The sequence below is a fragment of the Lipotes vexillifer genome, unplaced genomic scaffold (assembly GCF_000442215.2).
Source record: "Lipotes vexillifer unplaced genomic scaffold, Lipotes_vexillifer_v1.1 scaffold61, whole genome shotgun sequence".
Classification (NCBI taxonomy): domain Eukaryota; kingdom Metazoa; phylum Chordata; class Mammalia; order Artiodactyla; family Lipotidae; genus Lipotes; species Lipotes vexillifer.
This window is the reverse complement of record NW_006787051.1, coordinates 1,363,721-1,378,286: the sequence shown is the minus strand read 5'-3', so window position 1 is coordinate 1,378,286 and position 14,566 is coordinate 1,363,721. Positions and strand designations below refer to the sequence as shown.

Sequence of the window (14,566 nt, the reverse complement as noted above, 5' to 3'; positions counted from 1 at the left end):
GGAAAGAGCGTGAGTTTTGCAATGACACAGATCCAGACCAGAACCTCACCTTGGCCACTCTGAGCCTCAGTTTCCTTACCAGGAAAACGAGGATAATAAATCAATAGACCTCGCTGGGTTATTTTATGGACCAAATGAGAAAATGTGTACAAAGGGCTTGACACATTCTGGCACACAGAAGGGTCTCCAGACGTGGTGGCTATTAAATAATCCATAGTATCTCAAAGGTCTACATGCCAAGGCAAAGCGCTTAGGTGATTTAAGCGAGTTGTTTGGTTTTATAATAGAAGGTGGAGTGTACAACTTCAAAGGTTTCACCAACACAGGACTCGCTTGAGGGGATCATGGGGATGGAAGATTCTGAGGTTTTAGAGAAACAGTGCTCCTACAACTGGGGCTTGTGGAGCACAGTGCACACAAGGGGACACGTAGGTAAGAACAGAGCAGTAGATGATCAAGCAGATTGTCTAGCGCTGGAGCTGACTAGCTGTAAGATCTCGGGAAAGTTGCCTAACTACTCTGTGCCTCAGTTTCCTCATCTGTAAAATAGTTAAGAAAATTACTCACATTTATGCAACAGAATATTATATAGACATCAACATCATGTTCGGAGTTTTCTTTTAATAGCATGGTATGAGACTGTGTATAAATTATCAACATCAAAATTAAGAGAGAGAGACCCCAAAAAGAGAAATGCCTGGAAGGAAATATTAATAGTGGTAGTTCCTGGGCAGTATATGAATGATTTTTATTCTTTAAAATTTTTGTGGTTTAAAATTATCTATAATGGTTATTATTGTTTTTAGAATCATTTAAAGGTATAGAAAAAATAAAACAAAGTACAACTAGATGTTAAGAAAACTCTAAGTAAAGATGAAAATGCCTAGGTCTTCCCTGGTGGCGCAGTGGTTGAGAGTCCGCCTGCCGATGCAGGGGACACGGGTTCGTGCCCCGGTCTGGGAAGATCCCACATGCCACAGAGCGGCTGGGCCCGTGAGCCATGGCCGCTGAGCCTGAGCGTCCGGAGCCCGTGCTCCGCAACGGGAGAGGCCACAACAGTGAGAGGCCCACGTACCGCAAAAAAAAAAAAAAAGAAAAAAGAAAATGCCTACAGGACCATCTGGTAACACCTGTGGGTGGCGCTGCAGAGCTCTCAGTGGAAAGGCAGGCGTGCACCCACCCACCAGAGGGAGCCTGGCCAGCTCCTCAGGCGGGAAAACTGCTTCAGGGTTTTAAAGCTTCCCACCCCCAACCCCAGAGCGTCCCTCCTCTGCCTGCATGGAAGTCTAACTGTATATGTGAAATTTCCTAATGCTTAAGTGACAGCTAATTCGACGTTTTAAAATACAACGTTCTGGCCAAAACAATAAATGTGTGGGCTGAATCCATTCCAACTATTATAGGAAATGAAGCAGGAAACTATTAGCGAAAACAAAGGAGGGAGGGATAAAATTTATTTCACAAAAGAATGTATCACGGGTGTCCTTTAAACAGCAAGCTCCCCAGTTCAATAGAAACATGATTTGGTTAAAAAAATATTACAAGTATATATTTTTAGGAATTGCTAAAAATAAAAGCATACCTCTTTTTAGAAACTGATTATTAGAGGGGCTGCTAAATTTAAAATGATGCAGCCAAGACAATGTTGGCATTCATCTGCCCTAGGACTCATCACTCACTCGTAGAGGCCCTGCTTGGCCCAGTGTCAGCTTGGGGGGGTGCCATGGGACAGAGAGAAAGGAAGGAGACTTGGCGACCTCAGCAGCTCATACTCTCATGGGCTTTCCCCAGGAAAAGAGCCCTCCTGGATTAAATCTGTCAGCTCGCACAATCTGGGCACTGTTGCGTGTACACACAGTGGGAATCAATTCCCGTTCCTCAGCCTTAGGCTACGTACGGCACACCCCAGACCCTCCCCACTGGGCCTCAAAGCCTCTCCATAAACATCAGAACCGCCTTTTACCTTGGTGGCCTTCAGTTTCCATTCATACTGGTTCCGTTCATTTTCCAACTCTTCCACCTTGATTTTGAGGTGCCGGAGTTCTTGCAGTAACTCCTGGGGGGGTGGGGGCGGGTGAGGAAGAAAGACAGTTCTGATGGTTAAAGAACAGGATGCTCCTGGGATCTACAACCCTGGGTAAGCACATGCACAGTGGATACCAAGGCAGGAGCGACCGCATCAGGGTCCACGCTGTGGCTGGCTCCAATCTTTAAACACGATCCTTGTTTCAGGGAAAGCTATGTGCCCATTACAAAACAAAGGCCAGGGAGTTCCAGACAAAAGGAAGAGAAAACTTTCTTCTTCTTTTCAGAACTTGCTCTCGCCGCTCCTTTCTGACATCTGTGTTCCCCGCAGGGTGTGCCCAAATCATGCACGTATGTGTAGGGGGAAGGACAGGTAGCAGTTGGGAGCAAGAGAAACAGAGATGCAGAAATGAGGCAGCTTGTTACAGACAAAGTAGCAGGAAGCAGGCTAATAGCGAGCATCTGTCTGTGCTGGGGGTCAAGGAACCCAGGGGAGGAGGCCGGTGTTCCTGCAAGGCTTCACAGAGGAAGTGACAGCCAGGAGGATAGAAACAAAACGCTAAAAGGGCAAATGCTAAGTGTGAAATGCAGAAGCGGGTCTGGGTGTTCCAGTTCAGAGGAGGGGTTGGCTTGAAGAAAGGAGGGAGGGAGGGAGGCGGCGTCCAGGGAGAGGGCAGACAGCCTGCTGGGCTGGAGCACAGGATGGGCAGCATTCAGTGGGAAATGAGACGGGGAAGATAAGGTGGGGCCTTACTGTAAAGGCTTTTGGATGAGAATATGAGGCGATCTGATGCCATTCTTTAGACAGTAGGGAGCCTCTGAAGGTTGCTGAGTGGGCAAGTGACATTTAAACAACTTGCCGGTCGTGGAGCTGGAAATCAGGGCTGTATCTTCTGACCCCAGGGCCCCTGCTTTCTAAAGTACCCCTTTAGTAAAGACACCGCTGAGCACCCTTATCCCAAACCTAGGTTCCTTTAATGGACAAATGGTCCTGCTGACTGGTTTCTATCAGAAAAATTAGCATAAAAGTGATTACTTCCATAGACTTTCTGAACTCCAGATTCACATAACAAACTTCCCACAACATCTCCACATGGATGGCACAGAGGCATCTTACAACTGTCATGACCCAAGTGTAACCCTTAATTCCCCCTCGGAGACATCCCTGTCTCACTAAATGGCATCTCCATCCTGTGCCAGAAACCTGGGCTCCATCCTTGGCACCTCCTTCTGTCTTCCCCCACTACATACGTAACTCATCCCCCAAGCCTTCTAAATTCTACCTTCAAGGAAATCACCGGAATCTCTTTTACCTCAACTCTACCATCACTAGCAGTTACTGCTGAGAGCCTGGACAGCCTCTCCACTGGTTGGTCTTCTGACATCTTGCCCTTCTTGAAGCCATCGACCCGCATGTTCCAGGGGAACAATACAATTAAAGCACAAATCTGATCCTGGCCCTTCCCTGCTCCTCAAAGCTCATGAACTTTAACCCACAACCAGTACAGCCCGGCCTAACCCATCACCCTGCCTACCTCTTGTACTACTGTCTCTCTCCAGTTATGCTCCAGCCATGCTGGATACTTTTTAGTTCCTCTTTCTGACTTGGGCCCTCACACATGCCTCTCCCTCCCTCTGTCTGGAACTTTCTGCCAGGTTAACCCCTGCCCATCCTTCAGGCCGCCATGAGCAAAGCTATTCCAACCTCTACACTTCATCAGGTCCCTCTGCTATACTCTCTTGTGGCATCTGTATAATCTCTTATATCATTTGCAATTAAACAGTTACTGGTGTGATTGCTGATGGCTAGTTCTCCTGCACTGTGAACTCCGGGAGCTTTGCTAACCTCTGGCACATAGTTAGGTATATGCATTATTTCTTGATGAACCAACACTTGCAATTCAAGCCATCATTTAACTGGCCTTTGCATCCTGAGACAATCCACCAGAAAGTTCCATTGCTTACACTTGCATTGTACAGGGATATTCACTAAGATTTTCTTATAACTGAGGTGAACATTTGTTGATGCCCTTTTAGAAACGTATCTTCCAAGCTAAGGTTACTGCCTCTGTGATCCACAACATTAGACTTTAAGGCCTGTTGTGACTTGTAGCAGATCCCAGATCATTTTCTGAGAACATTTGCTGAGGAGCTGCCACGGTGGGGACACAGAGCATGATGATCTCCAGGCTCTGTGACCTCTCTGGCGCATCCTCTTCCTTCTAAGCTATTTGTTGCCCATGGTGGGCTATAAACACTGGGGCACAGTGTACCTTCTTTTACAAGTCTTTCTGGGGTAACCCACTCACCATGGAGCATGCCCAGCACCCCTCTCAGAGCTTCCCTTTCCAAATCTACACCTACATCTTGACTCTCAACTTTTTCCCCACCGAGGCCCCCTCCCCTCATGCCCAAGTCTGGGTGGAGATTTCCAGCATGTCCCATAGTTGAGTATGGATCATGGCAACTTCCTACAGATATGGCTACTACGCCCTTGACTTTCCCTTGGGTTTCCAAGTCCTCTTCGATAGGGGGCCTTAGAAGCACAGGCTCATCTCTCTGCAGCTGCCATCACAAAGGACCTGGTGACACCAGCGCAAGGGGCCAAGTCCAGAATCCCAGGCAGATACACCCGATAGGCCCCACAGGTCATGAAATCCCTCGAATGTGATTACACGGGAGAACTTTTCCCGGAAATTCAGATGATGACAGTTGTCACAGCATATGGACACTTGTGTTCTATTTTCTCACTGGGGATAAACCTCTTTAAAAATAAACTTGAGGGGCTTCCCTGGTGGCGCAGTGCTTGAGAGTCCGCCTGCCGATGCAGGAGACGCGGGTTCGTGCCCCGTTTCGGGAGGATCCCACATGCCGCGGAGCGGCTGGGCCCGTGAGCCATGGCCGCTGAGCCTGCGCGTCCGGAGCCTGTGCTCCGCAAATGGGAGAGGCCACAACAGTGAGAGGCCCGCATAACGCAAGGAAAAAAAAAAAAAAAAAAAAAAAAAAAAACTTGAGAGGATTATTTTATGATGCTATTTTTTTCTTAAATTAAAAGAAAAAAATCATGGGAGCTGAAACTTCATTTAATTTCCCAGCCCAGGAGGGAGAATCAGTGTCGTACCTGGGAAGGGGGCCCGAAGCTTGCTTTTACACCAACGCCCCGTCACTCAGGGCACCTGACACACCTCATTCCCAGCCCTGAGGGAGATGAGTACGGCCACCGGTCAGAGGGTTGGCCTCGCCAGCTCAGACCCTGCTCGGTGAGGGTCATGGAGCTCAGCTCACATCCCGAGGGGAGCGAGTCCCAAGCTCTGCCCAGAGGTGACCACAGATCCATGTTAAGCCAGCGCACGCTGCTCCAGGTAGGAGAAGCCCCAGCCCCTCCGCCAGTGAGGTGCACCACACACGCATGCTCCGATATACTTAAGTGCGGTTCCTACAGGTGACCCCTCCCAACGGGCACACTCCTGGCCGCAGGGCTGGGGCCGGGCCGCACCGTCGTCGGCTGCCACCTCCTCAGGGTGGTCCCTACTGAGTGAGAGGCGCTCTTGAATCTGCCTGTGGATGTCCAGCTGCAGCCTACACATCTGCTGCTGCAGCTCACCGATCACATTCAGAACCGACTGTAGGAAGGGAGAGAGAGGGGAAGAAAAGCACGCAGGGTCAGTCAGCGCTCAGACATGGAACTCCTTAGGAGAGCAGAACAGAAGGATAGAAGCGTACGGCAGGGGGCACACAGCGGTTGCTGTCCGTGACCATACGCTCTCTTCACAGGAACCAAAAGACGTGGCATTTTCCCTGACCTGCCCCATCCGTGGGCCTGTCTGCAGTATGGCCTTCGTGCCATACTGGGGGCCGTCCTTACATGACGGCGTCTGAGGCGCAGAGTCTAGCAAAAGTGGAGACGGGATCACATACGGATGCATCCCTTCTACACTCGCCAGCGCCCTCCCCAAACGTGCCAACACCCGTGCACAGGGGACATACACAACACGCGCATGCACCCCTCAAGAACATTTTGGCCTTTTATGGCAACTTTGGAAAATAACTGCAACCCTTGGAATTCATACCTATTCAGTTCTGAATCCCTTGCACTAGCAGCTCTGCTGGGCTTTCCTTTATCTACTCCACAGACATCTAGCGTCACTCCGCAGAGACCCAAGGCCAGTGAGCAATGGCGCTCGCAGGTGAGTGAGGAGAAACACACAAATAACAATCACGACAGGCTGTAAGTGCTACACCAATAAGACTATGGGGCTTCCAGGGAGCGGTGAGTGACTAATTCTGCCTGGGTCGAGACAAAGAGATGGGACGAGTCTAAGTGATGTGAAGTAGGCGCATTCTAGATCCCTTGCCCGTGTGGGGGAGTAAAGGAGACGAGGAGTCATGGGCCTGGCCGGCAGGGTGGATGGAGGATGGTGCCACTCATGGCAACAAGAAACCCAAGAGCCCGGGGAAGACTGAGGGCAGCTGATGGGGCCGGGGCAGGGGCATGGAGTTAAGGAGACAGTTGGCAATAGATCCCAACAGAGCCTAGGGTGGGTGGGTGGGTGGGTGGCAGCCATTTAAAGTATTTAGCCCCTCTCTGCCCACCTTTACTGACATTCTGAGCACTGGCACCTGGTACTGGGAGGTCTGCCCCCTGGCACCATGAGAACTGTCCAGGCATGCTAGAAAGAGGTTTTCCATCCCCAATAGAAACAGTGTTTCCTAAAAGAAGAATGTAGAAGGAAATGTAGAAGGAAAACTGAGGGTCCGCATGGCAGCTTGGGTCTGAGAGGGCACTGCTAGGGCCCCTACGCCAGCCTGCTCTCCCTCCAGCGATGCCACTTGAACTGGGAGACCTGCAGATGCAGGCATCGCTGTCATAAGCGGGCTCCTGGCCTCCCAGCCACTCTCTCCTGGAGATAGCTCACCTGAGTTAGCCCACAGACAGCCCCACGTTGTCTTCCCCCAGAGTCAGTCGTCAGAGGGTTGGCTTCACCTGCTTATCTGACTTCGGTAAACACCTCACACGGTGCCCTGGCACATGGAGGCCTTCGATAAATGTGGGTTCACTTTCCCCACTGCTTCCCCTTTGGCCACCAAGTGTTTGAGCCGTAAGAAATGAAGGAGAGAAACCGGGAGAGCAACAGAAAACACCTCAAGGTCATGCAACACAGTTAAGGCCCATGTGACATTGATCGCTGACAACAAAAGCCCAGCGGCTCTGCACCCTCCAGCATGCTTCCCTTACTGGCCACTCTCCCAGAACCTTTAGTCTCTCCTGGTCACTGGCCCTCCCGGTCTTCACACCTGCTCTTCTCTCTCTTATGTAAGTTTCGAGGACATCACAGCCCTCACCCTTCTCCTGTTCCCTTCACCGTTGTCTCTCTCAAGTGAGGGGTCTAGACCCACTGGCCCTGATTTTCATCACCTCATCCCCACCCCCACGCTCCAGGCAGATGTCTCCAGCACACGAGGGGTCAGCACCCTCCTCGCAGTCAGATCCACACACGCATCCTCTGTCCTCAAGCTGTGTGGCTCCCTCGTTTTACTCCTTCCCTTCGGCAGCTCTGTACTACTCAGGCTCTCCTGGCCTCTCTTTTACGCTTTTCCTGCCAACTTATGGGTCGCTCCAGTCTGTGTAGGTCTTCATGAATCCTAATGTCAACTGATCCATTTAGTTTTTCTTTGGCTGCCTGTCCTCACAATTTGAAGGCCTTCTATATCAGCAAATTATGGACTAAAAATGCACACCAGGCAGGAGGACTAAAGGCAGATGACATGACCCTCTGCAAAAAAAATCTTCCTAGAGGTAGTCTTAAGGTATTATTCATTATCACTTGGCTACTGATATGCCTATTTTAGCATTCATCCTATATTCCTCTATCTTATCCACAAGACTATCCCAAGCAATGTTTTCGCAGTGCCTCACTCAAGTGAGGATTTACCCAGCCGACCACTACAAGATGCACTCCTGGCCAAACCAATGAGGCCAATCAGACGTAACTTACTCTTAATGGACACAGATCCCTACTTTGTCTTCTGGCTTCTCACAAACCATCATAGGGTTGACCTCAAACTCAACAGAATGAATTTTATAGAACCCTGCTTTCTTTGCCATTTTGAAAAGAGAAGGAGGAGGAGAAAATGGTTACTTCCAGTTTTTCAGCAACTCACTCGATTTCTCCGACTCCTTAAAATTCACTTATAAACAAGCAGCCTGGGGACTGCTGTCCTAAGTTCTGTGCACCTGTCAGAGGCATCAGTGGAACCAGGCCCATTCTTTCTTTGATCTCCTTATTGAGAACATAACTTTAAAGGAAAAGCTTCCTATTGTCCTCAGAACTGTCCCTTTCAGTGGGGTTTGATCTTCCCGATGCAGTTCGTGCAGGTGCACTTTTCTCTGTCCTTTCTACCTTTTGTACAAGCCCCTTTGAAAACTGGTTCCTTTCAAGGTACCTCTACCTTTTCCTTTTTATTGGTATATTATTTGTGAGGTTGCACAGTCAGAAATAAGTATATTTTTTATGTAGTTCAATATCCTTGAGTCATTGCTTCTATTTCTGAACTTTCAAAGGTATGATTTCCAAGGTCCACAGTGCATGTCTGTCTATGCCGCGTTCTCCCCTCTCTCCCTGTCATGAACTCTCAAAATAACAATGGCCACTCTCTCAAGATACCCATCACTTTCACTTCATAAACTAGTTTCTAGCTTTGCTTCAGCATTAGAGCCAGAGTGGCAGTTTGCCTGGTTTCTTTATCTACATTCAGGGCAAAACCAAAAACCAACCTTTCAATACCTAGGTGCTGGGTAGGAGTTTGTTTGTTTATTTATGTATTTATTTATTTATTTAGGCTGTGTTGGGTCTTCTTTTCTGTGCGAGGGCTTTCCCTAGTTGCGGCAAGCGGGGGCCACTCTTCATCGCGGTGTGCGGGCCTCTATATTATCGCGGCCTCTCTTGTTGCAGAGCACAGGCTCCGGACGCGCAGGCTCAGTGGCCATGGCTCACGGGCCTAGTTGCTCCGCGGCATGTGGGATCGCCCCGGACCGGGGCACGAACTCGTGTCCCCTGCATTGTTAGGCGGACTCTCAACCACTGCGCCACCAGGGAAGCCCCCCTCTCCTCTCTTAATAGGTCTTTTCTCTCCCATAGGGCAGAGCCTTTTGTAGCGGTGTTTTCAATCTTGGGTCCCACATCATAAAGTCCAGGTGACATTTATGAGGTTCTAATCCCTGTTCTGTAATCTCAACTCACTTTGTTTATTACTCTTGCTTTGCCAACAGTCAAAGTTTTTCTTTGGGGGCTTCCCTGGTGGCGCAGTGGTTGAGAGTCCGCCTGCCGATGCAGGGGACACGGGGGTCCGGGAAGATCCCACGCTCCGCGGAGCGGCTGGGCCCGTGAGCCACGGCCGCTGAGCCTCGCGTCCGGAGCCTGTGCTCCGCAATGGGAGAGGCCACAACAGTGAGAGGCCCGCGTACCGCGAAAAAAAAAAAAAAAGTTTTTGTTTGTTTGTTTGATGGTTCTTTTCTATGTGAAACTAACTACTGGGCACTTCCCATAATCATAGTCTTCCCCACCCCATCCTACCTGTTAAACTTGTTCACAACTTTACTTAGCTGTTTCTCTCCCGCTTCCTTCATGCTCAGTTTAATACTGTCCTGGCACACTGACACATAGCAGGTGGGAACACCACCTCCACATCCGTCAAAATGTCAAGTGCGTTATACCCTTTGACCCTTCAATTCCACTTCAATATCCTCACACATTTACAAATTTATTCACAATAGCGTTATTTGTAAGGGCAAACACTTGGAAACAACATAAATGTCCACCCAAGAGAGAACTGGTTAAATAAATGAGGGCGTAGTCAGAGCGGAAAATAATATGTAAACAAACATGAGAAAGTTTTTTTTAATGTACTTGATATGAAACAAGCTCTGTGACTGCTCAATTAAAAAAAGAAAGGTCTAGAATAATGTGTATCTGTGCAAATATGAGGGAAAGAATTTATCCATATAAATTTGCTTGTCCATGCATAAGATAACTCTGAAGGATACAAAAGAAACTGACAACATTGGTGTCTGACTGCTGGCTGGGAAAGGAGAGGTTTTGCTGCATATACCTTTTTGAACTCTTAATTTCTGAATTGTTGGAGTATATTTCCTATACAAACAAAAATGAGTAAACAAAATAAAAACAATAATAAAACTCTCCTAAGTCAGGCCAGCTCTTCTCTGAGCAAACACAATCTTCCAAGCCTTTGCTCTGTACTCCAGGTTCATCATTCCCATTGCAACAGTTCAGAAATCAGAATCCCTCCCCCTTCCAAGGTCCCACCCATAGGAAGAAAGGAAGCAGGACACCTGTGCTGTAAGACATTCCATTTTCTGCCAGGAAATCCTAGAGGTCGTTTCCAGTTCTCTTCAGGCTTATGTATATCCCTGATCAATTGGGTTGACTTCATTTCCAAGCACATGCTGGATCCCTGTTCCCAAGGCTGCTCTGCTACTACACGCAGAACCCTTTGGATCTCACAAAGGGATCCTGCTGCAGGCCTCCCTGCATCCCCAGTGCTTAGGGAAGCCACATGCCCTTCTCCAGGGAAGATCTCTCCAAGGGACATGCCTTTGATAGGTGGGCCACCCCGAGGTTTTCCTTTGCCTCTGGATCTCTTTCTTTCATGTGCCATTCTCATAACTGTGGTATTTACTTTCCATGTTGGTCACTTTTCCTGCAGTCCTGCTTTTCAGGAGTGAACCTAATTGGTCCAATCTTGGGTCTCCTGAAATGACCCAGAACCACTGCAAAAGGCTCAGGAGAAAAGGTACAGTAAACAGGAAATCCAGTATTCACCCACGTCTCATAAGGGTCACCACGGACTCCTGAGCGAGGCTGGCTGTCAGGATTGTCTCCATTTAACAAGAAACCTACACCTCAAAGTCCTTGGGTTTATAGACAAACATTTGTAATCACTTCCACAGCTGATTACAGGGCAGGCAGGATACCTGCTTAGGATAAAGCCTGAGCTACACAGAGAAAGTTTATTTCAGATCTGGCTACCTCAGAAAAGTCCTGCCTCTTTTAAACCACAAGCAATCAGGCTTTAGGCTAAGCACATTCACTGGAAAAACAGCAGCAGTGTAGGATGGGAAGCAACATTCCCTTTATTCATACAACTACAACCTTGATGACCCCAGCTAGCCAAACGTCTCCCTCAAAATAAACAGCTCCACCACGCACATGACAGTAGTGCAGCTTCAGCAGCCCTCTCCATGGTTGTAAGCCTAGGGTGTTCCAGATAGTTACAGTGGTAGAGAGTCTGAGCATACCAGTAAAGATTATGTTTAATGACAAGAATGAGAATGTTGCTTCAGGTCATATGGCTGTTGTTCCCTGATTATCACACGTTTGAACAGCCTGAAAAACTGCTCCACATGGAAACCTAATGTTTGTACTAGCAACTGGGAAGGGCTGTTATCAGGTAGGACTGAGGCCAGCAGCTCAGGGTCTATGGTGCCTCATGCACGAAGAGTCTAATGGAAAACAATAGCAAAAACAAAAATTCGGATTGAAAAATAATCCTTCAGAAAAGAAAAAATAAAGCAAACAGTAGAATGACTGCCTTAGCTGTGCTTGGCCCAGAAGTGGGAGCTCCCCTGCCTTCCCTAGAAAGGAACTGAGCTGCTCCAGCTCGGTACTAACTCAGCATTCTGCCACCATGGACTGACTCTCATGCCCACACACACCCATGTGTGGGCCCACGTCCCCTACAGTGACTGGTTCAGAACCAGGCACGTGACCCAAATTGGCCCACTGATATGCAATCCTGGGGTTTTGCTGGAATCTTTGAGAGAGAGAGAAACTCTCTCTCTGCAGTTTTCCAGGCTAGTAGGATCTAAAGCTGCTGATGGCCATCTTTGTCACCACATACAGAGAGCCTTCCTGAGAATAAGGCTAAAACAGAACCAAATGAGACACTAAGCCTGATTTCTAACGACATGGTAAAGCCAGCTGGATCTAGTGATATCAGCTTTTTAAACCCTAGACTATTCCTGTTGTGTGACCTAATAACCCTCTCACTCTTTCGACTATTCCTGTTGTGTGACCTAATAACCCTCTTACTCTTTCCTTTCTTTCTTTTCCTTGTTTCCCTCGCTCCCTCCCTCCTTCCCTTCCTTGGTTTTAAGTTGTCTCTACCACTCTAAGCCTTCTTACAAAGTTTATTCAATTCTGCCCCCAAGCCTGAATGTATATCCCCATGTGATCACACATTTTGAAACACTGGTAAAATAATTCTAAGCCTGTAGAAAATCTAACGGCTTCTCCTTGAACATTTAAGAAGCACAGTCTATTTAACTAACACTTCACACAGATAAGCTTTGAGTCTGCGTGAACGTAGAAGTCAATAACATAGCTAGGCCGACATTTACATTTCTCGCACGCTTAAAAACACAATCAGTAAGTAATTGATAAAAGCTAGTTATCCAGCACTATGCTAAGGACTATCTCATTCCTTCCTCGGAACAAGTGAGCAAATAGGAATTATTACTATCTCCATTTTACAGAAGAAGAAATAGAGGTTTGGGAGGTTACGTTACTTGCCTAAGATCACAAACCTGCTGAGTAGCTGAGTTTGGATTCCAGCCAAGAGGTCTGATTCAAAAGCCTGCATTCTTTATCACTAGAAGATAGTGTCCTCAGCGTAACGGAGATAAATTTTCTTTTGGCAACTATACTTCTTACTAATGAGCATGTTCTCAAAAGCAATGCAAGGAACATGCCCCACATATTAGAAGTGTCTCAATCACCAGTGTTTACCCGGTAAACATAGAAATGTGCCAGGTTTCCGGGCATGATGGTGTTGGCGCTTAACTGAATGGAACAATATCCACCTTTAGATTTTAGAGATGCCTGAATGGAAGAGAGGATGCCAGATCCTATGATAGAGACTTAGCTTTGGTGGTGATTTTTTTTGACTTCATCACACAGTTACCCATTTTACAGATAAAGAAATTGAAGTTCAGAGAGATTAAGTAGTTAACTTGCTGAAGTTCAAAGAGCTATTAAGCATTTAGGTCAGAATTGAGCCAAGCTCTTTCTAAACCTAAAGGCTATTCTTTCCACAGCTCACAATGCACAGTGAACAAATATAGGGAACTTGTAGGTAGAGGCACATGGAAGGTGGTTATCTAAGGTTAAAATGGACAGTTCTGAGCTCTGAGCCTAAAATTATCCAAAACATTTATCCAAAAAAAGAGTCTGGCATGCTCTAGTCAATGGCATATGGAGCCTGAGAAAACAAAAACAAAAACGAGATACAGGAAAACCTTCTAAGAGAAAGCCTGTGCATGGGCTCACCCATAGGAGCCATCAGGAGGAAAGAAACACATAATCTAAGGGTTGCGTCTGGGTCTGTGAAATGCACATCAAAGAATGTCTCTAGACTCCATGGACAACGATGCTGGCTTACTGAGCAGCTGACTTCATCCCAATATGCGGTCATTACCTTGGCTCTCACAAAAGACATCTTGGTCTCTCCAAGTCTTGTCTGATCCTTCCCCCACTAATGCTTCCCTTTCCATCCTTGTCAGCAGCTTGAGGGAGGACACAGCCTTAGAGCCAAAACTGGGTGGTTTGGGCATTGCTGAAATCTGCAGCCACAGCAAAACCTGATAACTTGGTATTAACAGATCACTGTGTCTCTGGTACATAGATGTTTCTGGCACCCAGTGGCTGCCAGGCTTGGGGTTGCCCAGATGGCCCGAAGCCACATTAGGCTAGCTTCCCCTGATCTGAGCTTTGGACAGTATGGGTACCCCTAGAAGGTGATGTATCACACTCACCTCTGCTTTTTTCTGCTTCTCTTCCTGCTCTCTCTGCTCCTTCTCCATGCCCACCAGCTTGAGCTTCAGCTCAGACACTTCAGTCATCAGATCGAGCTTCTGAGTCTCAAGAGATGTACGACTTAGCAGCTCCTGCAGGCAAAAACAGATCTCAAAATCATAAACCTCCATGGCAATAAGAACAACTCTACCTCCATCCATAGGACATAAGGCAATCTCTACATTGTATGATGAAACCGCTACATCTGAGCCACAGTCCTATAGGGGACAGGCCTGGGCTGATACTGGGTCACTCAAAAAGCACATTTGTCCATAGAAACCATTATTCATTCTTTCCAGGTAGAGAAAAACGGATGGGTCTGCTCAACGAATGAAATTTCTCCATGTCTATTTTTAAGGCAAAGCAGCAGATCCTCTCCACCAAAACAAACAAAAGACCAGCTTAGGTTAACATTATATTTTTCAAAACCAAAGTTTCCACATCACCTCCTGGGCTCAGTCAGTATTCAGCCCAGTCTTCCACACATGTCATTGGAAGACCTTACTGCAACGAACCTAGAAGGGAGCTAGGACATTAAGTAGATATTCGATGAGTATTTATTGAATGGTTATAGTAGAATCTTATTTATGTGATATGTATCTTTCCTAGAATGTAAATAAGAAAATTGTTCCTTGCTTATTTTGAGGACTGGGGAGGTTATTAGTAGCCCT

The 14,566-nt window shown here is 47.5% G+C and overlaps 1 protein-coding gene across 1 annotated transcript in view; it reads right to left on the bottom strand.

Moving 5' to 3' along the window:
• PPFIBP2 (PPFIB scaffold protein 2) overlaps positions 1-14,566 on the bottom strand; it is a 113,690-nt gene that overhangs the window by 31,197 nt on the left and 67,927 nt on the right. The window contains exons 5-6 of the mRNA XM_007459834.1: positions 13,856-13,987; positions 1,964-2,056 (exon numbers count right to left, since the gene is read on the bottom strand). Of these exons, the coding sequence (XP_007459896.1) occupies positions 1,964-2,056; positions 13,856-13,987 (225 nt within the window). The remainder of the gene's footprint in view (positions 1-1,963; positions 2,057-13,855; positions 13,988-14,566) is intronic.